Genomic DNA, 27,281 nt, shown 5'->3' with positions numbered 1-27,281 from the left:
GTATTTTGACACTGCTAGGCAAAACAAAATAGGCCTGCCTAATACTGCACACGCCAAATAAACAAGACTGTTTTGGCACAAATGTTCATTTTTATAACAAGGCGGAATATAATTCACGAAGTACCAATTCAGATGCCTTTAGGCCTACTACAAGCAAAAACTTTTATGTTAGGAAATAGTTTCACATTTCATTCATGTACTCTAGCTTCTGAAGCATGAGATCGAGAAGTAGTAGTACGAAATTTTTATACAAACTTGGAATTGTCATATTCTTCAGATATTTGTGAGAGTCTCCATTTCTTCTCCTTCCTCGTTCTAACAATCAAACTTGTCATCACTAATTTTGTAACTATTCCTGCCAGTATCAAAACTTATTCACTGGTTAACTTTACTAATCCTGCCACAATCACCGGTTTAGTTATCCCGCATTTATTCTCTGATTAGGCGTTATTACGCGTTTGTACAACGCGTTTTCCGCGCTACTCCCAGAATATAACTTTAGCGGCTGCTAGCCGGGGACTGTGTAACTGACCCTTAGTACTGTAGCGGTCTGGCCAAAAACTTTCGGTCAAAATTTCATTTTCTTGGATACACGGAGGGGACAATGCGCAATCTTTGTTGCCTGTTATTCCTGTTAGTAGTTTATTTCCACTGTGGTAGTCTGAATCTATGGAATTCACTAGTAGTTATAACAACGCTGATCACTTGCAAACTGAGTCAACCACGTACACAGCGATTGGCATTCACCCGCTCGGCTTTATTCCACTCAGCTCGTATAGACCCGTCCCCTTTTGTCTGCAGGAAAGTTTATTTCTAGATGCGATGGGGATTCCCCTGGAAGAGACATCACGTACACTATGCACGCATTCAAAAATCAACTCAACGATTCTTTCAGAAATCAACTTAGTATTTGTTCAAAAACCAATAGGGATACTTTCGAAATCGTGTGAGTAATCGATAGGCCAAGTGCGCTGGATGCTATGAACTTTGTGAGACAAGGTCTTTTTTCTCAATAATATGAATTTGGCGCCATCCCCCACCCCCCTCCCCCTTCCCCTTCCCACGCCCAGCGCAGATGCCCCGGCCCCCTAGTTCCAGGCCTGTTGCGCATACGTGAATCTGGCTGCTTAGGCGCACCAGTAAAATTCTTCCGGATAGCATCTGGCTGCTTGCTGCTATTGCTTATACAGCTAACTTCCACACTTCTATAGCCAGAAGCAGGAGAAGGTACTAATATGCACATGCGCAAAAGCTAGCTCGTAACCGCTCAAACGATTCTAATGTATACAATTGTGATGTCACGCTCATTGGAGGCAATTTGTTGTTATGAAACATTGCATAGTCTTCCTAAGGCCTTTCACACATTTTGCTGTTGGCAGAAGCTTGTATGAACACTGTGTTTTGTTGTTGCATGTGGTGCATTTCCTTTGCCACTTAAGTTTTATTTTCATTTTTTTTTCTCACATTCATTTTCTATTGCTGCAATATTATTCTGCAGAAGTGAGAAACAGTAATATTCTTTGTTAGAGTATTGGTTCTTACCAGACAAATTACAAAAATTTAACTGAAAACTAAAACAATGAAAAATTCCCAGAATTCCTAGAAATTCCCGGGTTTTTCCTGGTTTTCTCCCAGATGAAAAAATTCCCGGGTTTTTCCCGGATCTCCCAGTTGTCCCGTGTTGTAGACACCCTGTTTTTCTCTTTTTACAATAAAGCATTGAAATTGTTCCGTGTTTTAAATATTTTCTTTCGGGCATTAGCATAAATCTTATCTACATCTACATCTACATGACTACTCTGCAATTCACATTTAAGTGCTTGGCAGAGGGTTCATCGAACCACAATCATACTATCTCTCTACTATTCCACTCCCGAACAGCGAGCGGGAAAAACGAACACCTAAACCTTTCTGTTCGAGCTCTGATTTCTCTTATTTTATTTTGATGATCGTTCCTACCTATGTAGGTTGGGCTCAACAAAATATTTTCGCATTCGGAAGAGAAAGTTGGTGACTGAAATTTCGAAAAAAGGTCTCGCCGCGACGAAAAACGTCTATGCTGTAATGACTTCCATCCCAACTCGTGTATCATATCTGCCACACTCTCTCCCCTATAACGCGATAATACAAAACGAGCTGCCCTTTTTTGCACCCTTTCGATGTCCTCCGTCAATCCCACCTGGTAAGGATCCCACACCGCGCACCAATATTCTAACAGAGGACGAACGAGTGTAGTGTAAGCTGTCTCTTTAGTGGACTTGTTGCATCTGCTAAGTGTCCTGCCAATGAAACGCAACCTTTGGCTCGCCTTCCCGACAATATTATCTATGTGGTCCTTCCAACTGAAGTTGTTCGTAATTTTAACACCCAGGTACTTAGTTGAATTGACAGCCTTGAGAATTGTACTATTTATCGAGTAATCGAATTCCAACGGATTTCTTTTGGAACTCATGTGGATCATCTCACACTTTTCGTTATTTAGCGTCAACTGCCACCTGACACACCATACAGCAATCTTTTGTAAATCGCTTTGCAGCTGATACTGGTCTTCGGATGACCTTACTAGACGGTAAATTACAGCATCATCTGCGAACAGTCTAAGAGAACTGCTCAGATTGTCACCCAGGTCATTTATATAGATCAGGAACAGTAGCGGTCCCAGGACGCTTCCCTGGGGAACACCTGATATCACTTCAGTTTTACTCGATGATTTGCCGTCTATTACTACGAACTGCAACCTTCCTGACAGGAAATTACGAATCCAGTCGCACAACTGAGATGATACCCCATAGCTCCGCAGCTTGATTAGAAGTCGCTTGTGAGGAACGGTGTCAAAAGCTTTCCGGAAATCTAGAAATACGGAATCAACTTGAGATCCCCTGTGGATAGCGGCCATTACTTCGTGCAAATAAAGAGCTAAACTGCCGAACTGAGATGCTACCTCTAGAGGAGCTATTACACATTGAAGATGGGCTAGTGGAACAGGACATCTGTCTTCTTTTTGAAGCCAAAAGGAAGTTTCTGCTGGTCTGTGAGGGTGCATAAAAAGAATGTCACAGTCCCCTTCTTCTTCATTGAAACCCAGAACCATTCCTATCCACCAGTTTTTCTCATATACGCATGCAACGAAAGAATGTAGGTTAGGTTTAATAGTTGTGATAGCCATAAAAATATTTTGTTTCAACAAAATTTCCAAGTCTGAACTCATTTGGATGTAATTTCTTCACAAGAAGCTGGCTTAAAATAATGGAAACTTCATGTACCCGGTATTGTTTGACCCATTTGAAATCTCAAGCACTGTTCTTTTAGTTTCATTTTCTTCTTCCTTTAAAAAGAAGAAATATATTTTTGAGAATAAACTTTTGCAAAAATTGTACATTTGTTCTGCGTTTATTATCTGCTCACTTGCCTATTGCTCTGCAAGTTTTTTTTTGGTTACCGTTCTCTTGACTGTGCCCCTATCCCATTGCAAGTTGCTTCACCATGACTCGTAGCATGAAATGACCAGCTTGCATTTAATTTAAAATCTTTATAATGAAAACATAAATTTATCATGCTTTTGAAATTTTTGTACTGAGCACTGCAACCATCTGTAAAATACTCAATTTGTTGAATGCCAGCAAAGTTTTGTTTTATGAAATCTAGGGTTTTATCTTGTACTGAATAAACAAATGGTACATCATGCTTTAGAACATCTGAAATGAAACACAATGATGTTTCTTTTATGGTGGAATCTTCATTTTTAGAAGAAAAAAAAAAAACACTACTGGATGAATTGAGCACCTGTGGTAGGATTGCGCTTCATTTTGCAGAATGAAGTTATAGTTTTCTGCAAAAACCATAAGAAGTAAAATGTCATTAAATGCCAAATTTTCTTTTCTCTGTTTCATGTAAGAGTTTTGAGTTTTTGTGATGTAAGAATGAGGTATCGGAGCCTCAATTGTTCTTATAGTAAACTCAGAAAACTCCTTGCAAGGTAGTAGCATTGTTTTGTAAAGTCATTCTGCCATCACTTGAAACCCACTGCGAAAATTTAATGTCTTCATTTTCATCGTAGTCTTCTAGTATTTCTTTTAGATGTAGCTGCATTGATTCACTTGTTTTCGGGTACACATCACAACACCTTAACATACAGTTCACGTTTTGTCTATCACAAACCAATTTGTCCGTCATAGTGTGTACTGATTCTTTATCATGCTGGTTCAGAGCGTTTGCTAAAAGCTCAATGTTTTGGTGGTACAAACAAACACACACACTGTGAGTTCCAGGTGAACTAGCAAGCACACACCATTTCGGTCTCAAGGAGCAAAATTTGGAAACTCCAATTTTAATATTTGGGTGTTTTTCTTTAAATGCAATAAACAGTTCCTCTAAGTTGCATAAAAGAATTCTTTTCTGCTTGTAAGTATTTATTGTCTTTAGCAGCTGGCAACATGTAAAAAAATTCATCATCTTCATAAAACAGTTGGACAGTATTGTTTCTTGGGGAAGGGTTCTGCCTTGTTTGGGTTCTGTCAAAGCCAAAATACGTTTCTTGTTTGCAAGCGTTCTGGCTTTTTGCACAAACTATTCCGATACACTGTATTTTTCCACTCCTTTTATGCAAGACCAAGACTTTTGGAGTGAATGTTAATATCTGTATTTTTTCTGTTTGGTTAAGTTTGTCTTGAATTTTTCCTTTATAGCATCCACTAAATGATCAAGATCCTTAGATTTTGTCTTCGATTTATTACCATGCATTGTACTATCAGATTCACTTAAATCGTTGAATTCTTGTTCTTTCAAAACAAATGATAACTTTTTTTTAACCGAGTCTTTTGCCTTTTTAAACTTTTTTTTGGCATATTTTTTCTTCGATTGGGTAGATAATTACTGAAGTTTAAGTGGTGTCACATGCAACCCTAAAAGCATTTCATTCAACTTTTCTCTTTCTACTAATCCTTTTGCATTGGTTAATTCACCCTCATTTGCTTCATCACTTTCAAGTAGAGCAATATCTTCATGATCTAAAGTAGGTGTTGTCTCATTCAGCAGTTTTCTACATGTACTGCACAACAGCTTTCCTGACACTAAAACTGTTCTTATTTTCCTTAATATATTTTGCTTTTTCCAGGGTAATTGTCCTCAAATCTTTCTTCTTTGCTAAAGGTACAGAATGTTTATTAAATGGATCTGTTATAACCTTTAATCACAATAATTGCGTGGATATTCACACTCTTTCTTAGAAACAATAGCTGATTACATGATTACAACTCAGTCTCTCGTATTCGACTGCCGTGCCATGACATGCGGCCGGCGCCGTTCGTAGCTAGCGGAGCGCCTCTATCGCCATTTGTGCGTACTGTCATGGCGGCACTGTTAAATGTCGTGGCACTATCACAACACTTTTCCCCCCTTGAAAAAAAAAACACTCACTTCCTTGGAGACATGGACAGCGCGGAGACATCCATGGCCTCTTGTGAGGCCCCGAGGAGATCCCGCGCAGAGACACGAGAGTATGGTCGAAAATGTCCAGGACGGAAGCTCGTGCGTGGAACGTGCCTCCTGGATGAGATGATGGGTGAAAACTCCGGAGCAGCATCCATAGGTGTCATGGACCTGGGAGTGTGCTCCAGCGAGATGGGTCCCGGAGAAGGCAGCGTCGCAACTGGGGCCCATTCCGGCATACTCGGAAGCGGCAGCGATGTCGGCTGCATCAACACGGACGGTAGATCGGCAGCAGCGACAGGACTGGCGTCTCGGGCTGGAGGAGGCGAAGGATGGGGCGGTGGCACCGGCGTGGCCACCACTCGTGGGCGCATCTGGTCGTAATGGCGAACAACCGTGCCATCACCCGTACGGATTTCACAAAGCCGGCGGCCGCGAAGAGCCTTGACCACCCCTGGAATCCATTTAGGGCGAGATCCATACCCTCGTGCCCACACGTCGGCGCCCTCCGAGTATTTTCCCACACTAGGGGACATAGTACAAGACCTGACAGGGTGAAGCAGGTGCAGTAGAGTGCGCGGTTGGCGGCCATGCAAGAGTTCAGCAGGGCTGCGATCACCCAGAGGCGTGAAGTGATAAGAACTCAGAAATTGCAGCAGGGCGTCATCTGTGGAAAAATCACTAAGGAATTTTTTCATCTGGCATTTGAAAGTGTGGACAAGGCGCTCGACCTCCCCATTCGATTGCGGATGGAAGGGAGGTGCTGTAACATGATGAATCCCTTGTCCAGTACAAAAATCACGGAAGGCCTGCGAAGAGAACTGAGGGCCATTGTCTGTGACGATCGTGGATGGAAGACCTTCTAGCGCAAAGATTTTGGACAAAGCCAGCGTCGTCGCCGCAGTGGTGGGTGACTGACATCTAACAACAAACGGAAACTTCGAGAAGGCGTCAATCAACAGTAGCCAATAAGTACCGAGGAAGGGGCCAGCAAAGTCGGCGTGCACCCGTTCCCATGGCTGAGCTGGATCAGGCCACGGAGAGGGCATTGTACGAGGTGCCGCCAGTTGTTGAGCACACTGGCCACACGCAGCAACCATATGGGCGATGTCCGAATCAATACCGGGCCAATAAACGTGCCTGCGGGCCAGGGATTTAGTCCGAGAAATACCCCAATGGCCTTCATGCAACAGTTTGAGAACATCTTTGTGAAGAGAGGCTGGCACCACGACCCGTGGAGATGCGCCATCCGTGGCCAGAAGAACAACACCATCACGAACATACAGACGAATGCGCAAGGCATGGTAGTTGCGAAGGGGATCCGATGCCCGGCCCTTGGCCCTGTCCGGCCAACCTCGTTGAACAAAACCGATCACCCAATGCAGGACCGGGTCCCGCGCAGTAGCCGACGCGACCTGCGAACCTGTAAGTGGAAAGCCCTCGACCGCACGACGTTCTTCCTCATCAATGTGGAAACAGAGGAGTTCATCACGATCGAAAACAGGGTCGGGGCCCATCGGCAATCGCGACAATGCATCAGCGTTGGCGTGCTGGGCCGTGGGGTGATAGTGAATCTCATAATGAAAACGAGACAAGAATAAGGCCTAATGTTGCAGGTGGTGAGCTGCCTTATCCGGAAGTGACGCCGATGGGCTGAACAGAGAGACCAGCGGTTTGTGGTCGGTGATGAGGTGAAACTTAGAACCATACAAAAAAAACGCTGAACTTTTTTAGAGCATAAATGATAGCGAGCGCCTCCTTTTCGATTTGAGAGTAGCGCCGTTGCGCCTCGTTGAGGGTCTTGGAAGCATAGGCGATGGGTCGTTCCGACCCATCCTCATACCGATGGGCGAGAACAGCCCCTAGGCCATACTGCGACGCGTCAGTCGCCAGAACCAAGTGCTGACCCGGACGGAATGTGGCAAGACAGGGCGCCGACAGCAAATGACCCTTCAGGCGGACAAAAGCCTGCTCACACCCGTCGGACCAACAGAAGGGGACGTTTTTGCGTAACAGCTGATGCAGAGGATAAGCTACCGCCGCTGCGGATGGAATGAATTTGTGATAATAAGCAATCTTGCCTAGAAACGCCAGAAGTTCTTTGACCGTAGACGGCCGGGGTAGAGCGTTAATGGTCGCAATGTGCCGACGGAGAGGACGTATACCCTCATGGGACAAGTGGAAACCAAGATACTCAATGGAGGGTTGGAAGAACTGTGACTTGTCCAGATTGCACCTCAACCCAGCCGAATGCAAAACCCGAAACAGTGAACGTAAATTACGAAGGTGCTCCTCAGTGGAGGCTCCCGTGACAACAATGTCATCCAGATAGTTTATGCAGCCGGGAACGGAAGCCGTGAGCTGTTCCAAAAACCGCTGAAAAATGGCCGGTGCGCTAGCGACGCCAAATGGTAATCATTGGTACTGATACAACCCACAAGGAGTGTTGATAACGAGTAATTCCTTGGAAGTAGCGTCCAACGGCAACTGATGGTACGCCTCCGATAAGTCAAGTTTGGAAAATAACTGGCCCCCAGCGAGCTTGGTAAACAACTCCTCACGACGGGGAAGAGGATAAGTGTCAATGAGGCTCTGAGCGTTGATGATGGCTTTAAAGTCACCACACAATCGCAGACTCCCGTTTGGTTTAGAAACCACCACGATCGGCAATGCCCATTCGCTGGAGGTAACCGGAAGGAGAATCCCTGAAGCTGTTAACCTGTCTAGCTCAGCCTTTACAGGTGCACGCAACGCCACCGGAATAGGGCGTGCTCGGAAAAACTTAGGGCGAGCCGTAGGTTTAAGAGTAATGTGGGCTTCAAAATCCTTGGCACAACCCAGACCAGCAGAGAACACGGACGAAAATTCAGAACACAATCCATCCAGCTATTGATACGGAATATCCTCAGATATGAAGTGCACATCATCATCAATGGAGAACCCGAATAACTGGAAAGCATCATAACCGAACAGGTTTTCAGTGCCCGCATGATCCACCACATAAAACATGAGGGGCCGAACAACGGACTTGTAGGCAGTGGAAGCATCAAACTGGCCCATGATAGGAATTTTCTGTTTATTATAAGTCCTCAGATTTCGCGTAACTGGAGACAAAGGAGGGGAGCCCAACGCCAAATACGTGCGAGAATTAATGAGACTTACTGCAGAGCCAGTGTCCACTTGCATGCGGATGTCTTTATTCAGAACACGAACAGTAACAAACAACTTATTTGTTTGAGAAAGCACACAGTGAACATCCATGTCAGACGCCTCGTTCTCGTCGACAGGAACTTTATGGGACTGACACACAGAAGCAATGTGGCCTCCTTTACTACATGAATTACACGTGGCCCAACGTTTTTGACACGCTGCCCTGTCGTGCTGTATGAAACAACGGGGGCAAGAAGGAAGTGCGGAACAAACCGGCTTCTGTGGTTGCTGGTTTCGCTGCAAGCGTTGCGGCACAACGCGACGTTGTTGACGCGAGTGAACCGTCGCCACATCATCGTTCTCCTGTGAAACAGGCAAATTGCCCGTGTCGAGAGTTGACTGTACAGCGCCTACATCACACCACGCGTCGATTTGCGCGCCAGCAGCGTGAGACACTTCAAAGGATTGAGCGATGCTTAGAACTTCCGACAACGACAGGTTTGGCAGTTGGAGGGCATGTTGTCGAACTTCTTTATCAGGAGCAAGCCGTAGAATAGCATCCCTAACCATTGAGTCAGCATAAGACTCATGATGTGTGTCCGTGACAAACTGACATTTCCTACTCAGACCATGTAGTTCCGCCGCCCAAGCCCGGTAAGATTGATGGGGCTGTTTACGACACTGGTAGAACGCCACGCGGGCGGCAACGGCGTGGGTGTTTTTTCGATAATAGTCAGACAATAAGTCACACATTTCTTGGAAGGACAGGGAGGCAGGTTCCCGCAGAGGGGCTAACTGAGATAGCAGCTGATAGACTCGAGGGGAAATCGAAGACAGAAATAACAACTTACACATAGGAGCGTCGACAACGCCGAAAGCCAAAAAGTGTTGCCGCAAACGCTTCTCGTAATCCTCCGAGTCTTCAGTGGCCTCATCGTAAGGAGGGAATGGAGGCGGAGAAGAGGAAGACAGACGACGAGTAAGCGACGTCGACAAAGCCTGAATCGCTGCCGTCAGCTGTGTTTGTTGAGCCTGAATAGTAGCCGTCAGCTGTGTTTGTTGTTCAATGAGCGCTTGCATAAGCTGTTCCATGTCTGCCCCGTCACGTACACGCAAATCCACAATGCAGTGAAAATATCCCATCCTCGACGCCAAAATGTGTTATAACCTTTAATCACAATAATGGATATTCACACTCTTTCTTAGAAACAATAGCTGATTACATGATTACAACTCAGTCTCTTGTATTCGACTGCCGTGCCGTGACATGCGGCCGGCGCCGTTCGTAGCTAGGTGGCGCTCCCGCACTCAGCCGATTTGCGGAGCGCCTCTATCGCCGTTTTGTGCGTACTGTCGTGGCGGCACTGTTAAATGTCGTGGCACTATCACAACACGATTTTTGGTTCTTTTCAAAATACTTTAAAAAATAACACAAATGATGGGAACAAATATCACCTGTTTACTGTACTGCTTATTAGTATGCCAAACTAAAATTTCCACTACTTCTTTACACAAGTTTTCCTAAATTAAATAAATTTCTTTGCTTTTTGTCAGTGAACTATTTACACATGAAAAATATAGTAATGAACCTACTGAACACTTCAAATCTTTACTTGAACTTGCTCTTTATCTTCATGGTAAGAAACACACACACACACACACACACACACACACACACACACACACACACACACGTCATAAAAATAAAATTATAACTGTGTTTATATAACAATTGTTTAAATGTCACTAAGCACGAAACACAAGGCAGTTAACTTGAACAGAGCCAAATGTACACTGATAGACTTGCAGTACAGGCAGGCTGTGGGGGCGGGGAGGGTTTCATGTCCTAACTTGAATTTCATGTATTGACGGAAAACAGCAGGCAGACTGCTGACTGGTGAATTTTTGATGTGCCTACTTGCATAGCAGTACTGCCTTATCTTAACTTCAACACACTTCACACGACTCAAAAAATGTTGTAGGTTTCTTGACTTTAACTTCAGCAAATAAAACAAAAAAAAAAAAAAAATTACAATTACAGTAAAATCTTTGACCCAATTTAAAAATATATAACAAAATATGTACTAATAAATTACTGTTTTAAGTAGCTGATCTTCCAAATTATAGTTTTAAAACCTTATACTTCTATATAACCTCTATTATAAGCATTTTGAATCTTAAAATAGCCGTTCTATACATTTTGAATAAATAAAACTTGTTTCGACTTTAATGTAAGAAAAAATTGTTACAATTCAGAACCCCACCAAATTTTTTGCACCATCTGAAAGGTAATTTTATGCTGTTTTCAAAAATATATGGTTGTATTGGGTTATTTTGAGGGAGATTTTAGCTATTCATAATTTTCTATGCCTACTGTATTTACTCGAATCTAAGCCGCACATGAAAAATGAGACTCGAAATCGAGGGAAAAAAAAAAATCCCAAATCTTAGCCACACCTGAAATTTGAGACTCCAAATTCAAGGGGAGAGAAAAGTTGGTCCATTGTGTCCGTATTTATAAGGGTACCCTTCCTATTTCACATGCTTCGTTTGGTTTGAATCGATTGCTTATTTTGCTTTGATCTGATGAGTGCCATTCCCTTTGTTATAGGTGTTTACGTCACTCTAAGCTGAAAATGCATTGTACTGTGTCGTGCATTGTTTGTCGCATTCTGATAATGAGTGTTTACGACCTGTCACCGCTCGCGGCATGACTTGCTTCTGTGCGCGCTACAGCTGCTTACAATAAATAAAAAGAGAGGAATTGTATCATTAGCAAAACAATGGCAAAGAGACTGCTATTTGTTGTTACCTACACTGCTACTTTCTTTGATAATGATCAACAAAAACCAAATAATAGACTGTGTATGATAGAAAATGTACTGAACAAGAGTTTAGCAAAAATTTTTCTCCGTTTGAAAATCTTTGTACACGCCTCTTTAGTACATTACATTCTGCACAGAAATAAGAATCATCTTAGATTTAAAAATCTAGTCAGTTGTCGTGCTACATTTCTGTTCATCATAAGAATAATACGAATATAAACATGACATGATATGTATATTCTTCCGCGTTTGCTGTTGTCTCACTCTAGTTTCATAATTTATTAGGCAGACAGGATTTAAATGAGATACCAGCAAACACGAAAGAATACATGGCATAATTTTTACATTCGTATCATTCTTATGGTAAAGAGATACTGCATGTAATTCACAATTTATAGAAGTTCCTATTAGCAACCATCTCTTGTCACAGGTAGGACAAAATTCAGACCGTAGAGTTGGCCATATTGACGTACATCCCAAACAGCCTTGCCAGTCAGATTTTCATAGTAGATATTTAGTGATGACTTGAAATGCAAGGTGTGTTGTTGTCTTCAGTCTGTAGACTGGTTTGATGCAGCTCTCCCCACTTTTCTATCCTGCGCAATGCAGAGTAGCAACACTTATAAAATAAGAATGAAAATAACTTAGAAATCAGAATTTAAAACAAAATTTTATTAGGTTTGTAATACATCTTATATCAAATGTTTAAAATATCAGTCATGATTGTGAATCACTATCACTCGATTCTTTGTTGCTCATTTCCTTACTTCCAATTTTGGTAAAGTCTTTCACTTGAAAACTATGAATGGGGGTAATTTATGTCCGTCTGCTGAGCAAGCAAGCATGACGGACCTCTGCTGTTTTTCTCCCCCTGATGTAAGAACACTTCTGTCTTTCTTTCCTTTGGCGTCAACCTTATTAGTTGACGGCATGTAAAATATGTGGGAATTTGGTCAGTATATGACCAAGAAGGTATTGCTTTTCTGTGTGCAGCTTAATTATGAAGTGCTAAAATTCCACAAGTTTTTCTTCATAATTTTATGGCAGCTTCTGTGCAACTGAAGTTCGCCTCAAAGTGAAAAACCCCAGCGCTTCATAAACAGATCAATCCAGCTGCAACTAGCCTTAATTTTTAAAATTTTGGCATTCACAGGCAGGAATTTCTGACATTGTTCCTTAATAGATTCATTTAAAATCACTTCTAGTGCATGATATTGGCCACATTTTGGCCCACCAAATGCTTTCCAGCTACTTGAACATTCAAATAATTTGTCTCTCAGCAGTCACCATTGCCTGACATTGCTCTCATCAATCCAGTATTACAGACCTGCAGCACAATAGGAATTTTGTTCCGCAAAAAAAAAAAAATCTCCCCTCTTGAATTTCCGCTATAATGAAAGTGCTTCATTATGGTTCACTAACACCCACAAGCATTTCACAAAATTTCACGAAGCAACAGGTGCTGCTAAATGAAATCTCAATAAGCCCCAGCGTGTCAACTCATGCTTACTTTGCACTCGATTCTAAGCCACAGGCAGTTTCCTGGGTTACAAAAACCGGAAAAAAAGTGTGCCTTAGATTCAAGTAAATACGGTATGTCACAATTTTGAAATTAACAATATTTTTAGTTCCAGTACAGTTTTTCAATATGATTGAACATTATAAATTGGAATTTTGTAGATCTGTCAGTTTCAGTGTTTAATTTGGAGCCTTCTTCAAAACTAACAATTTTGCTTCAAATTCTGTAAAAGCATGCATGCTTTAGTTATGTCTTAATCGGCCTTAGAAATACAATTAGCCTAAGACTTTAAATGGTGATAACTCGGAAACTACTAGATAGATTTGGATTAAACTTTGGATATTTTCTACTTTTGGCTGGATGATTTGGCATGGAATAACCCAGTTTATATTCACGTATGTTAATGGTGAATTGTTAAAAGCGAAAAAGCGAATTTAAGGAGGCAGAAGGCAAAACAAGGGCGGAATTAAAATTATCCCAGCTTGCTTTATCACAGCACACCCACTGCATTACTATACTGGACAACATGGACGAACAATTTATGAAGCAGTGGCTCCAGTAACAGCAAGAACAATCACTTCTTGATCGGCAGTTACTGGAACAACAGCAACAGTAGCTTGTGTTACTACAGCAAGTAAGTAGCAATAGTTGATATTCCAACCTGGAGTTTCCATTGCTTGATTTTGCTGAACATAGTTATCTGCATTGGGACCGTTATGGGTGTCAATCCTGTGTGAGCATATGCTCATTTGAAATGTTATAGACATTGTGCACAACCATCGAGAACCTACTGACCTTCGTGGTCTTAGTCAACATTGTGCTTTCGTGTGCTCCAAAGAATCGAGTCGCCAATTGTATGCAGACTCCTTGGTTCAGGACTCACTTCTCCATCTTTCACCCAACAAGGAATTCCACTCACAGGCTTTATGGCATATGGATCCCTCCTTAGACAAAATCCTTAAAATTGCTCAGGTTTTCAAATTCACACAGGAAACCGAAAGCTACTGGGAGGCTCAGTCCACAGTGTCTGCCATCACTGCTTGTCTGACAGTAAAATCTTCCCATCAGTGCAGCAGGAAATCACACCCCCTTGTCGGTCATTCTGGTAAACATGTTATGCTATGCCAACAAAATGGTCTAAAGGCAAGCAAACAGGAAGTGACACTTCAAGCTTCTCTCGTAACTCAATTTCAGAATCTTTTCTGGGTTCTACGTCTCAATGGAACTCCAATCCATATTGTCTACCTTCTTGTACTCAGTGTTTCCACTAACACGCTCGCTCCCTCTGTCCACATGGATCAGCTATTTGTTTTTCATGTGGCATTACGGGTCACATTAAAAGTGTGCATCAGTCATCCGACATCCGGAACCACAGGTATGATGCAGAGTCTGGTTCTCTCGTCTTTTCCCTCGTGGGATCTACTCACAGCTCTCCTACTGAAGCCATGCATTACAATGCTCGACAGAAACAATGACTCATTCCACTAGATGACCACCTGTCAAATTGGTAACCATGTTATGAGTGAATGGTTTTGGTTTTGAAGTCCCTTTTCAGGTGGATGCTGGTGCATCTTCTTCTCTTATGAATAGTACTACCTATGTTGCATTAGATTCTGCTCTGCTACAACCTTCTTGTCAGAGAGTAACAGTGTACAGTGGCCATAACATTCAAGTGAAAGGTATTCCTGCTACGGATATCTCCTACAAAATGTTATGAAAACTATCCTGTTTGGTTGTTACTTCTGATAATGCAGAAAACATCTTTGTGGTAGACATATTGGAACAGTTTGGATTTCCGATTTTGGAGCACGCGTGTTTGATTGCCACATTGATTCCACTTCACAGCACTGATGACTTAAGTGCCTCATACTTGTATCTGTTTACCCCTAGTTTAAGAAGAGCTGCAGATGTAGATGTGAAAATTCACTTACAAACAGGTCTGTGCCTTGCTTCCTGCAGGCCCCGCTCAATTTCACACATCCTTTGGGATGTGGTTAAGGCAGAACTGGATGGTTGGAGGCCCTCGTTGATTACCCTTCTCACATCATGCAAATGGGTCTTGTAATAATGAAAAAATTGGATGGCTCTCTCTGCCTATGTGGTGATTTTAAGGCCGTTAATACCCAGGACATCACCGACACTTTTTCGGTTCACCGCACAGATGACCTGTTTTCTAAGTTACAAAATAGTGTCTGTTGTACTAAGGTCAATTTGTCGGAGGCATGCTTACAGTTGCCACTGCAGTCGGGGTCTACTGGTGCTCAACACACCCTTTGGCTTTTACAGGTATAACAAACAAACCTTTGGTTTTTCCAGCACACCACCACTCTTCCAGCATTACTTGGAACAGCTGATATAGGACATTTCTTCGTGCTGCAATTATTTAGGTGACATCACAGTGACAGGGACATCAACTGATGAACACTGTTAGAACTTGCTATCTTTGTTTTCTTGATTAACTCTGGCTGGCCCCAAATGTAAACTATAAAATCTAAATTTTTACAACAGTTCGTTGACTACCTTTGTATTATCATTAGCAAACAGAGGATCTGTCCCACCAAGCAGTGCATCCATGCCACAGAAAACATGCCTGGGCCCCAGTATCTCAAGGAATTGCAACCCTTTATAGAAAAAATTAACTATTACTGCCATTTAATTCAACATGTCACAAAAAATTTCTATCCAGTACACGCATTGCAGAAAAAAGGGGTTCTGTTCAGGTGGTCCCCGAAGTGGGACACAGCAATTTCAGCACTTAAACGGGTACTGTGCCTCATCCCGTTATCGCCAGGGATTCCTCTTCTAGCCACAGGCATTACGCAGCGTCGTGTCAGAGTAGTCCTGTCCCACAAGGAGATGGATGGTTCTGAACATGCTGTTGCATTCAGCTCCAATACACTCAATGTTGCCCAAAGCAACACCTCCCAGATTGACAAAGAGGCACTGGCCATTGTGTGTGAAGTTCATGTAGTAACAGACTCAGACAGCAAAGCTCTCACCACAAGTGGCACCACAATCTAAAAGCTGTCTCTGCAAAAAGCGATCTGGGAAAAGGCCAAGGCCCTGGAACTCACATCACATCATCTGGTGAGATCCGTGACCTCCAATTGGTTGTAATTATTTGCCTGCCACGCAGAGGACTCATTCTCTTCTGTACTCACTGTACTGTTGGCAACTTTTGCTTTGTCTTCGACTATGTATAGACCTTTATATTGGCCAGTTAGCTTCTTCAAACTTATCAGTTATTGTCTTTACTGTGTGTTTCTACTGTGTCACAGTAATAAGGTAAATAAAGTGTACTCACATGTCTGTGGCTAAAATTACTAAATCATAGTAATGTGTTGTTGTTAGTAACAACATTAAACATTTTTAAATCCATTGGTAGAATATCTTTTTCGCATTTTCTATTTCTAAATATTTTCTCTATTTATAGCATGTATTTAATATTTTGAATACAACCTGGAAACTATAACTGTTGTGACATTGCTGTAAAGAGTATACAGGTGAAATTGACAACTCAATATGGAAAAGAGTTGAGCTATTGCACAAGTTCCAATATGAAGCAACAGTCACACTGACATTAGGAATTTGTCAAAAACCAAAGCCTCTTTACTACTTTGTGATGACAAAAACAGCCGTCCAAGACCTGCACATATTTCCTGCATAAAATGCAATACCACTTCTGTGCTATTGTCTCTGGAGATACTGTAATATTCTGCACATTTCAAAGTAGCAGGTATTGAGAAAAGCACTGTTTTCCAGTAAACAAAAAATGGTTCAAATGGCTCTGAGCACTATGGTAACTACTGAGGTCATCAGTCCCCTAGGACTTAAAACTACTTAAACCTAACTAACCTAAGGACATCACACACATCCGTGCCCGAGGCAGGATTCGAACCTGCGACCTTAGCGGTTCCAGACTGTAGCACCTAGAACCGCACGCCCACTCCGGCCGGCTCCAGTAAACACTAATGTTAATAATTAACTAAATGAAACTGATGCACACTGTTTGCAGTTATTTTAGGAGTAACAATTTCTGTGATACATACGTGAAGCTTCCACCTTGGAATTCATGGGGCTGGAGTTTCCCAGTTCGTGCTTTTTCTGCCAGTGTTCGTATTTCTGTTGAGATCGTTTCGATACCCTTGCCTGCTGCATTTTTCACTATGGGTGTGATCAAACCAGCATCTGTGGCAACTGCTATTGATACATCCACAGTTGGAATATGAACTATCTGTAACAAAATGTAGCTTTAATTACCAGATTTCAGCTTTCATCACACAAAAACAAGGTAGCTTCCTCATGGACACGAGCTGACACTGATAAGATTCATTGGACACAGGATATTAGTGGCTACTACATGTATTTTGTCTTAATATTTCTGAGATATTCAATGACAGAAAGCTAGAATTAAAGTAAATATTATTTTTAAGACACATTTATTTAGTTTTCAAATTTATGTTCTTAATCAAAAGCAGAAATAGTCAAATATTTGTCCATGCATGTGTTACAGTCAAAACCCATTTTTAGTTAGAACGCGTTCTTACTAGTTAAAACTAGTTTTTACTGAGCCACTTCATCAAAACGTGTTTTGCCTAGTTAAAACTAGTTTTAACTGACTTTCGTTTTTGACCAGCAGTAAATTCTAGTTGTAACTAAAGTTATCAGTATCAACTAGTTTCAACTAGTAAGAACACATTCTAACTAAACTAGACAGAACTAGTTTTCACTAAATTTATTTAGAGGCAAATATTAAAATTAAGAGCAACTATGTGACAAAACAGGCTAAAAGAATGAAGATGGCTTCAGATTCGGTATATGCCACTGTAGAAATCAGTGACAATATAATTATACCGATCCTGTTGTTGACAGATCAAAAACAGATCTCCCCAATATTATTGAAGTTGTTCTTCAGAAAGGTAAACAGGGCTTGCGCAAGACTGGAACAAAATATGAGATACTCGACAAATTGTATTGCAGGTATGTATTTCTGAACAGATTTCAATAATTAAGGACAAATGTCAGACATCTTCATTACTTCACTGATTTAATGCTCTGAAAATGTTGCTAACTATTCATGTAATTAATTAATATTTTAAGTTTTAATACTTACATTATAATATATTTCATAATATGTATTAAGTACCTAATTACCTTTCAAATAAGTTAATTAAAAGTTCTCTTCCAGATCTGAATTTGACGTATCCAAAGAGATATTTTTGTTGCTGGAAGGCGTGCCAGAGACAAAGGTAACATTAAGACTACTGCCAACATAGCAGCCTTACAATCAGGATAAGGATTTGTTCACGCATTTCAAAAAGGTGCTTTTATAGGAAAAAAAGGAAACCTTTGTAACTCAAGATGTCATGATAGTTTGCCTTGCAAACAACAAATAATCAAAATTTAATTGTTAAATTCTTTTGGTACATTGCTCTTTCATTAAGACTGTAGCAACTTTTGTCAAATGTATGAGTAATTAATATACTTTTACTGTATGATTATTTTGTTTCCACTTTCATAATTAATACTGTTAATATGGCTCTGTAATGTTCCTTAAAATGTTTCTCCAGTGTTTGGTTATTTTTGGATTGCTGCAGTTAATATTAATGACTTAGATGTATGATCAATATTCTCCATAAATATTGCATTGCACAATACAAAAATGCTGTTTTTCATTTCAATCAACACGTAGTTGCTCTTAATTTTAATATTTGCCCCTAAATAAATTTAGTGAAAACTAGTTCTGTCTAGTTTAGTTAGAATGTGTTCTTATTTGATACTGATAGCCTTAGTTACAAGTAGAATTCACTGCTGGTCAAAAGCGAAAGTCAGTTAAAACTAGTTTTAACTAGGCAAAACACATTTTGACGAAGTGGCTCAGCACAAACTAGCAAGAACGCGTTCTAATTAAAAACAGGTTTTGACTGTAACACATGTACATATATGTGTGTGCAACCTTGCCCCCCCCCCTCTACCTCCCTCTCTCTCTCCCTCTTTCTCTGCAATGGAATTAAATGAGGCTAGAGTCCATTAAGTGTATTACAGTTTCCCATGGAAACCAGTTCACAGACTCAAGCAAACACAGGCAGATGAACCACAACAGTAAACAAGATTCTATGGAAATGGTTGCAATGGGTTCCATACATAATGCACCCTAATGAACACGTAAAAAGACAGGAAGTGTCTGGGAATTTTAGTTCATTACCAAACAGATGAGGATTTATCAAAATGAATCATTATAGATGATTAATCGCCATTTCATTAACTATGAAAGAACAACAGTTACAAACTCCACACGTGCACAGACAATAAATCCCAAGTTGTTACTGAATGTGACAGCACACAAGTAAATACGTTTTAGTGTCATTCCTAAACGAGTTTTGTTTGGCACATTTTCTTCATCACAATAAATATCACAAGAAATGTGTATATAAATGTACGGCATAGTGAAACATTAATTCTGGAATACATTAAATACTGAGTAGCAGGCACTTTTATTTACATCTTATTTAAAGAAGACTCCGTGCCCACACAGTTTTAGACTCAGGATATTACTAATTAATGTTATATTTGTTACAAATAAATGCAAAAATGCACACTATCAAATTACAACAACAACAATCATGACAGGCATTATTAGAATTACAATTTTGAGAGTCCACTGTGTGTTTTACCTTTCCATCAATCCAATGTACATTAACTTCAGGATACTGGAGCAATGCATTTGCAACAGCTTTCACAACAAAGTCATTCACAGATACAGATATACCATCTGATTTCAACTGCTTCCTTAAAGCTAATATTTTGTCTATTGTACATTTGACGCTCCCATAGGCATGTGGTATTGTTGACTGGAAAAGAAAGAACAGCAATTGAATATACATTAATTTGATAAACAAAGAAAACTATAAAAACTAAAAATTATTTACACACACACACACACACACACACACACACACACAAAACTGAGACAACATCTGTAAATATCCAGAACTTCAACATTTTTTAAACAAGTTAAGTAGGACTACAGTATTTTTTGCACCAGAATAGCAGATTAACTATTCTGTAGACCCGAAAAAAAATAAAAATTCCCTCAAGCTGGTTAATTTTGTTTTGTTTTGGCACCTTTTTGAATGGAGAACTGCTATTTTTTGTGGAGAATGGAACAATTTCTTGTTGGCTTTAGAAAATAGTTATATCAATGAAATTTCCTTATACAGATCTGCTATTCTGGTGCACAGAAGATACATAGCTACACGTAAGAAAATTCTTATGACCATTGTATTGTTTTAGAATATGTCATTCCAGTGATTTACAGTGGCAAAAGCAGGTACATCATCTTGGAACAAACAACACTGCCCTCTATATTTAAAAAAAAAAAAACATCCAAGTTCAACATGGTTCATGCAGAGGCCACAATAAAATGTGACTCCCTGTATACAGTAGTAGAAGTGAAAAAACAGAAAGGAAAAATATTAATGCACAGGCAAGAAACACCATCTGCTCTTGCGCAACAAAAGAAAATTAAGCAGTAGTGCACACAGTCTCAGAGATCCACGCTGACTCTCATCCTTTATAACTGAATCCTGTGAAACTTCAAGAAAATGAGGCTAATTATTCTATTTAATGTGCTATCCACTCAGCAAACAAAAACATATAAGTTCCTGCTTGCACAAAACTCTGAGAATCATTATGATGGCACGCATTCTCTCTTTTATCACTAGTATCTTGAATCATTATTTTCATTTCCTACACTACCCTCTTAAATCATCCCTGCCTTACTGTACTTCCCTCTCTTGTGGTTTAACTACATTCTTTTCGATTTGCATTATTACATATTGTTGTTGTTGTTGTGGTCTTCAGTCCTGAGACTGGTTTGATGCAGCTCTCCATGCTACTCTATCTTGTGCAAGCTTCATCATCTCCCAGTACCTACTGCAACCTACATCCTTCTGACTCTGCTTAGTGTAGTCATCTCTTGGTCTCCCTCTACGATTTTTCCCCTCCACGCTGCCCTCCAATACTAAATTGGTGATCCCTTGATGCCTCAGAACATGTCCTACCAACCGATCCCTTCTTCTGGTCAAGTTGTGCCACAAACTTCTCTTCTCCCCAATCCTGTTCAATACTTCCTCATTAGTTACATGATCTACCCATCTAATCTTCAGCATTCTTCTGTAGCACCACATTTCGAAAGCTTCTATTCTCTTCTTGTCCAATTACATATTAATTACTACATATTAATGTCTTGCCAATGTACAGCACCATTACCAAGTTGAAGTGTGTACAACATGTAAGTAGACTCATTTATTTTGCCATCATAACTGTGATGGAGAAAATAAAATTGTTCTGCGGTCTGTACTGGACACCAGTTCTCTAACTCTACATAATAATTTTGCATAAATTCACCATTATAAAATTCCCCAACCATGTGACAATTAAGTATGCTTTTCAATTCCTATGAACCCTTCTTGCAAGCACACTTGTAGATTAAAAAGGTCTAGCAGTATTCCACTGCCTCTGCATGGTCTCCTTAGAAGATATGCAACAGTTTCACAAGTCCCATAATAAATTTAACTTCTCTGTTTGTCCTTCCTAAAACTGGTCTTAAATCATTATTACTGACATAAATGACAACAGTTAATGAAGTAAATAAGATCACTACACTGAAATTCATATCATCGTACCAATGGAGAATGTGTGCATTTCCCGGTAATGTGGCTTTTTGCAGCTTGGAAACAGACCTCTGTCTTCGCTGACTGTTTCTGAGTGCCCACCAAGATCTATTAGCAATGTGTCCAATGTCATAGAGAACCGCTAAGATCACTTTTACCAATTTATCCCAAAGTTGCACAAGTTTAATTTTCAGGGCTCCTTACCTCAGAAGCTCTTCCGCCATCTTATACAACTCTACTGTCACCTGGAATAGCGACATCAACAATCTGCAATTTCTTTTTCTCCACTACTGAGAAGTCTAGTGAATTATAATTCAATGTCTTGTCAACCCGAAGAGCCAGCTAAGATAATCCTTTTCTGACCACCTTTTCTGTCTTACAATACTGCCAGTTCATAACTGGCAGCTGGTATTCTTGGCACAAGTCCAAATATACAATTTGCAAATCAAAACTGTGCCTCTACTTGTAATCTGTCAGTATGATCTTTTTGCAACAGTTCAGGATGTGGTCACTTGTTTTGTCACTCCTTTGGGAAGTTCGTTATTGTTCCAGTTTTGACTGGAACAGCACCCTTCCTGATGGCTTGCTCCTTTGCTGTTATTCTTTGCAATCCTGTTTCCATCCCAGCCAATTGTGGCCAATATACACATCAACTGTTTCTACTACAAATTTGTCAATGGACTGGAAGTTGAAAATCGGCAGATTTTTTTGTGCTCCTCTTAAATTGTAGTGTTACTTCATTAGCAGCTACATCTTCTATAGTTGCTGATAAGTTATTAAAAATATGTCTTTCTGGATAAGAAAACCTTTCTAGACCAAACTAAGTGACTTTGACCATTTGTGTAGTTTATACTTATTTCTGCTATTCATTCAATGTACTGCACTGTTGGCTTGGGGGAGAGGGCATATTGCGCAGTCAAATGAAAATGAAACAAATGGAAAAAATAAATAAATAGTTTATTATTTCAAAAGTAATCACCGTAATTGTTAATACATTTATCCCACTATGAGACAAGATCGTCAATAACTTCATGGAAAAACTTTGGTGGTTATCTACAGAACCTCTTCGTCCAAAACAAATTTATGATAAATATGACCAATATGAGGGAATTAGATTAGGAAATGAGACACTTAAAGTAGTAAAGGAGTTTTGCTATTTGGGGAGCAAAATAACTGATGATGGTCGAAGTAGAGAGGATATAAAATGTAGACTGGCAATGGGAACGAAAGCGTTTCTGAAGAAGAGAAATTTGTTAAGATCAAGTATAGATTTAAGTGTCAGGAAGTCATTTCTGAAAGTATTTGTATGGAGTGTAGCTTTGTATGGAAGTGAAACATGGACGATAAATAGTTTGGACAAGAAGAGAATAGAAGCTTTTGAAATGTGGTGCTACAGAAGAATGCTGAAGATTAGATGGGTAGAACACATAACTAATGAGGAAGTATTGAACAGGATTGGGGAGAAGAGAAGTTTGTGGCACAACTTGACCAGAAGAAGGGATCGGTTGATAGGACATGTTCTGAGGCATCAAGGGATCACCAATTTAGTATTGGAGGGCAGCATGGAGGGTAAAAATCATAGAGGGAGACCAAGAGATGACTACACTAAGCAGATTCAGAAGAATGTAGGTTGCAGTAGGTACTGGGAGATGAAGCTTGCACAGGATAGAGCAGCATGGAGAGCTGCATCAAACCAGTCTCAGGACTGAAGACCACAACAACAACAACAACAACAACAACAACATGACCAAAAATATGAAATTGCATGGGGGAAAATACAGACTGAATGGGGAATGTGTGAGGGCTTCCCAGCAAAACTTCTGCAGCATAGATGAAACAACCTTGGCAACATGTAGGCTGCATTTTTCTAAAGTTTATTATTCAGAGTATAAGTTACTTGTGGCTGATAATAACTGAACACGAATTTCACAATGACACATTTTCTTTAAAGTAATATTTTTCACAAAATTATGAGTCAGGAAAACTATATGCACATGGAAATCCTTCCCCACCAATTACTATCAGTTTTAGGTATGACATACTTTTGAAAGCCCTCATGTTCCTTCTTTATAAGGAACATCTCGTCTTCTCTAAAATTTGTGTAATTCAAGAAATGGCTTTAACCAAGTTTACTGTTATTGTAATAATTACAGAATTTTTAATCTTAAAATGCTGTCTTTTGAAAGTATTTTCTATATTTAAAAATGTGTACTTGTGATAGAATTTCAGATGCACACATTTATCCCAGAGTTGTAACAAAGTCACAACAATTTTTCTAATTCTATGTTTATCATATTTCACACTCTATTATGTTAGTGAAACATTATAAACACAGAATCAGAAAAATGTCTGTGGCTTTGTTAGAACTATATGATAAATGTGTGCATATGAAATTCCACTACAAGAAATAGAGCCTGATACTAGCTACATCAAAGAACACATTATCTAGAAAATTAATCAATTATGAGTCAGAATTGCTGGCCAGTGCTTATCTTAAGAAGGCGAAAGATATAGAACCCCAAATAAGATAAAAATTGCAGTAAAAGGGAACCACTACATAGCTCTCGGAATTACCAAGTCCTTCATGGGAGAGAGAGAGGAATGTATTGAGGAAGGATGGGTAGGTCGCTCAGACCCCAGGAGAGAGACCCGCCAGTTACAAATATGAGGACAGAGAAAGTTCTCTGTTTATCCAACCCTCCCAAAGGTTAAGTACTGACCAGTTTATTAGAACCTGGTATTAACACTATTTTAAGAACAGACAGTCAATAATTACACAAAACAGCTTCATCACTAAATGTGTATAGATAATGCCAACAATTCCAGATTTTTGTGTCTTAACTGAATATGTAACAGCTTTGGAACGGCTAGGATAGAAAAACAATATGTGAAGGATAGATTGCTACTTCTCACACAGAGGAGGCTTTGAGTAGCATATAAGCACAGAGAAACAGAATGCTGAAATACTTAAACTTTTGCAAAAAGTCCTTAAGAAGTAGTTATACACATTCACACAAGAAAATACATAAACAAATATGGCAACTGTGTTCAGGTGCCTAAGTGTGACCTGATACATCCTGGCGACCTGATACATGTGGCGAGTGGGTCTCTATCCTTTCCTTGTAACTTTTTCATTTCTAACTCTTCAGTTAAAATGTAATATACCCTTTCAGATGACATATGGCAAGTGTGAACATTTTCACACACTTTCAATAAGTGATCCTCCATGACCATTTTATGCCCTTTTGCAATGATTTTTGGAGTAGTGACATATCTTGGCCGACCATTGTGTGGATGATCATCAAAGCTCTCCTGACCAAATTTAAATTCATTTGTCCACTTGCCAACAGTTGAATATGAAGGAGCAGAGTCCCCCAGTGTATTCTGGAAATTGCCACGAATGTCCTTTGCTTTCATACCTTTCTTTACAGAGTACTTAATCTCTGCTCAAATCTAGATTTTTTCCATCTTCGTAAATCACTACTCGGGAACAACAACAGAGCCATGTCGCCGCCACTGTTCTCTTCCAAGAGCACTGGCGTGGCACATGTTTACAGGCAACAGCCCAATGAATATCACGTGAATAACTCATTGTGCTAGCGTTGACCTCTTGTCGTGGTTCCGAGAACTTTTCAAACCACCCTCTATGTACAAATTCATGAAACCAATTCTTCAAACAATATTTTTCTTTCTCTTTCTTTTTTTTACAATTAGAAGCATCATGAAACCAATTCTTCAAACAATATTTTTCTTTCTCTTTCTTTTTTTTACAATTAGAAGCATATCTTAAACTATTTTTCTACATGGTTGCCTGCACCATTGTTCAGACATTAATCATAATGGAAAACCAACTTTTCTAGGCCCTCTTCATAGAAAGAAGCACCCAATGAAGACAGACACTGCTGAACACCATTTTTCTGCGCTGTCATGCTGTCAAAGCACCTACCTCCAACGTAATGCTTCAAATTCAAGTCAAATGGTAGTCTGAAGTTGCAAGATTGGATTTGTATGGTGGGTCATCAAACAGCTACCAACCGAAGTGCTGAATAAGGTATTGAGTGACACCAGCAGAATGGGGGCATGCACTGTCATGAAGCAACACAATACCTTGGCTGAGCATTCCACACCTGTATTTTGAATTGCACATCGAAGTTTTCTCACTGTTTCACAGTAACATACCATCACGACAGTTTTACCTCTGGAAAGGAACTCAACAAGCTGAATGCCCTGTCTGTCCTAGAAAACAGTGCACTTGAGTTTTTTATGCTGACAACTTTGTTTTCAGTTTTTGTTTTTTGGAGGATCATGAGTTGAATTATCTCACCCACTTGCTCACCAATCCCTTAGTCATTTCACCTCTACATATAAAAGGCAATGTCCCAACTGACTGACTTTCTCACTCAGTCATCATCATCACGCAGCCCAAACCGCTAAGGATAGAAACTAGAAATTTGTAGTAGTGTTGATTTTATGCTGTAGGCACTTAAACAATTTTTTGAAGTTCCACCTCTACAGGGGTGAAATAGGAGACGAAAGGTTTCTTAAAAATATGTCACCATTAAGGCAATTTTGAATCTAGACCTACGAAAATTGGTATTTCATTTCTCAGTCAGAAATAAAGAAATATGTATTCCACAATTTTTGAAAATTTAATCCCTATGGGTGTGAAATAATGAGAGAGAAAATTGGTATTTGACTTCTTGGTTACAAATAAAAAGTTATGCGTTTCCGTGTTTTTGGAAATTCAACCCCTACGGGGATGAAATGTTTTATGAAACTGTTTCATTGTGAAAGCATTTTTGAAGCTAAATATTTGAAAATTAGTGTTTGGCTTCTCGGTTTAGAAAAGAAAAGTTATATATGTTTCAGTGTTCTTGGAAATTCAATCCCCAAGGGGGTGAGGTAGTGCCACACTTATTCACTAACTCAACATCGGTCAGTCCAGTCCACTAAGGACAGAAACCTGAAACGAGTGTGGATCTCATATTGTAGACAGCATTTAAGAAGGGACTGTTTGAAATTTCACTCCTATGGGAGTGAAATATGGGATGCAAGGCTTTTTGAAAATATTTTGCTATTAGGACAATTCTGAAGCTAGGCTCACAAAAACTGACATCTGATTCCTCAGTCAGCAATAAAAAAGTACATGTTTCAGCATTTTTTGAAGTTCAACCACAAAAGGGGGTAAAATAGAGGGTGAAAGTTTTTTTGAAAATAAATCGTTATTAAAGGCACTACTAATGCATTTTTAAAGCTATGTCTGTAAAAATTGGTACTTGACTTCTCAGTTAGATATATAAAAAAAAAAAAAAAAAAAAAAAAAAAAAAAAATGTGTGTTTCACTGTTTTTGGAAATTCAAACCCTACTAAGGGGGAGGAATAGAGGATGAAAATTTTTAAGAAAATATTTATTTATATTAAAAAATTTTAAAACTAAATCTATGAAAATTCTTAATTCGCTTCTCAGCTACATATAAAGAAATATGTGTTAAGAGATGAAAGCTTCTATGGAAATATCTCCAGGAGAACACAGAAGGCATGATGAACAAAAACTTTGCACTCCAGCTTTTGGTCAGAAGTACCTTCGGAAAAGACCATGCTTCTACGACCTTAATTAGCATGGAAATTCTGGAAGCTGTTGCAATTTGTAAACAACATAAAAATTCAACAAAAGAGAAATAAAAA

The 27,281-nt window shown here is 39.8% G+C and overlaps 1 protein-coding gene across 1 annotated transcript in view; it reads right to left on the bottom strand.

The window, feature by feature from the left end:
* LOC126282157 (pyruvate dehydrogenase protein X component, mitochondrial-like) overlaps positions 1-27,281 on the bottom strand; it is a 108,101-nt gene that overhangs the window by 38,618 nt on the left and 42,202 nt on the right. Inside the window, exons 7-8 of the mRNA XM_049981674.1 lie at positions 19,596-19,772; positions 16,971-17,155 (exon numbers count right to left, since the gene is read on the bottom strand). Coding sequence (XP_049837631.1) covers positions 16,971-17,155; positions 19,596-19,772 — 362 coding nt within the window. The remainder of the gene's footprint in view (positions 1-16,970; positions 17,156-19,595; positions 19,773-27,281) is intronic.

The sequence above is a fragment of the Schistocerca gregaria genome, chromosome 7, assembly GCF_023897955.1.
Source record: "Schistocerca gregaria isolate iqSchGreg1 chromosome 7, iqSchGreg1.2, whole genome shotgun sequence".
In the NCBI taxonomy this organism is placed as follows: domain Eukaryota; kingdom Metazoa; phylum Arthropoda; class Insecta; order Orthoptera; family Acrididae; genus Schistocerca; species Schistocerca gregaria.
Note: the sequence above shows the minus strand (reverse complement) of the source record. Positions and strands in the feature narration are given on the sequence as shown.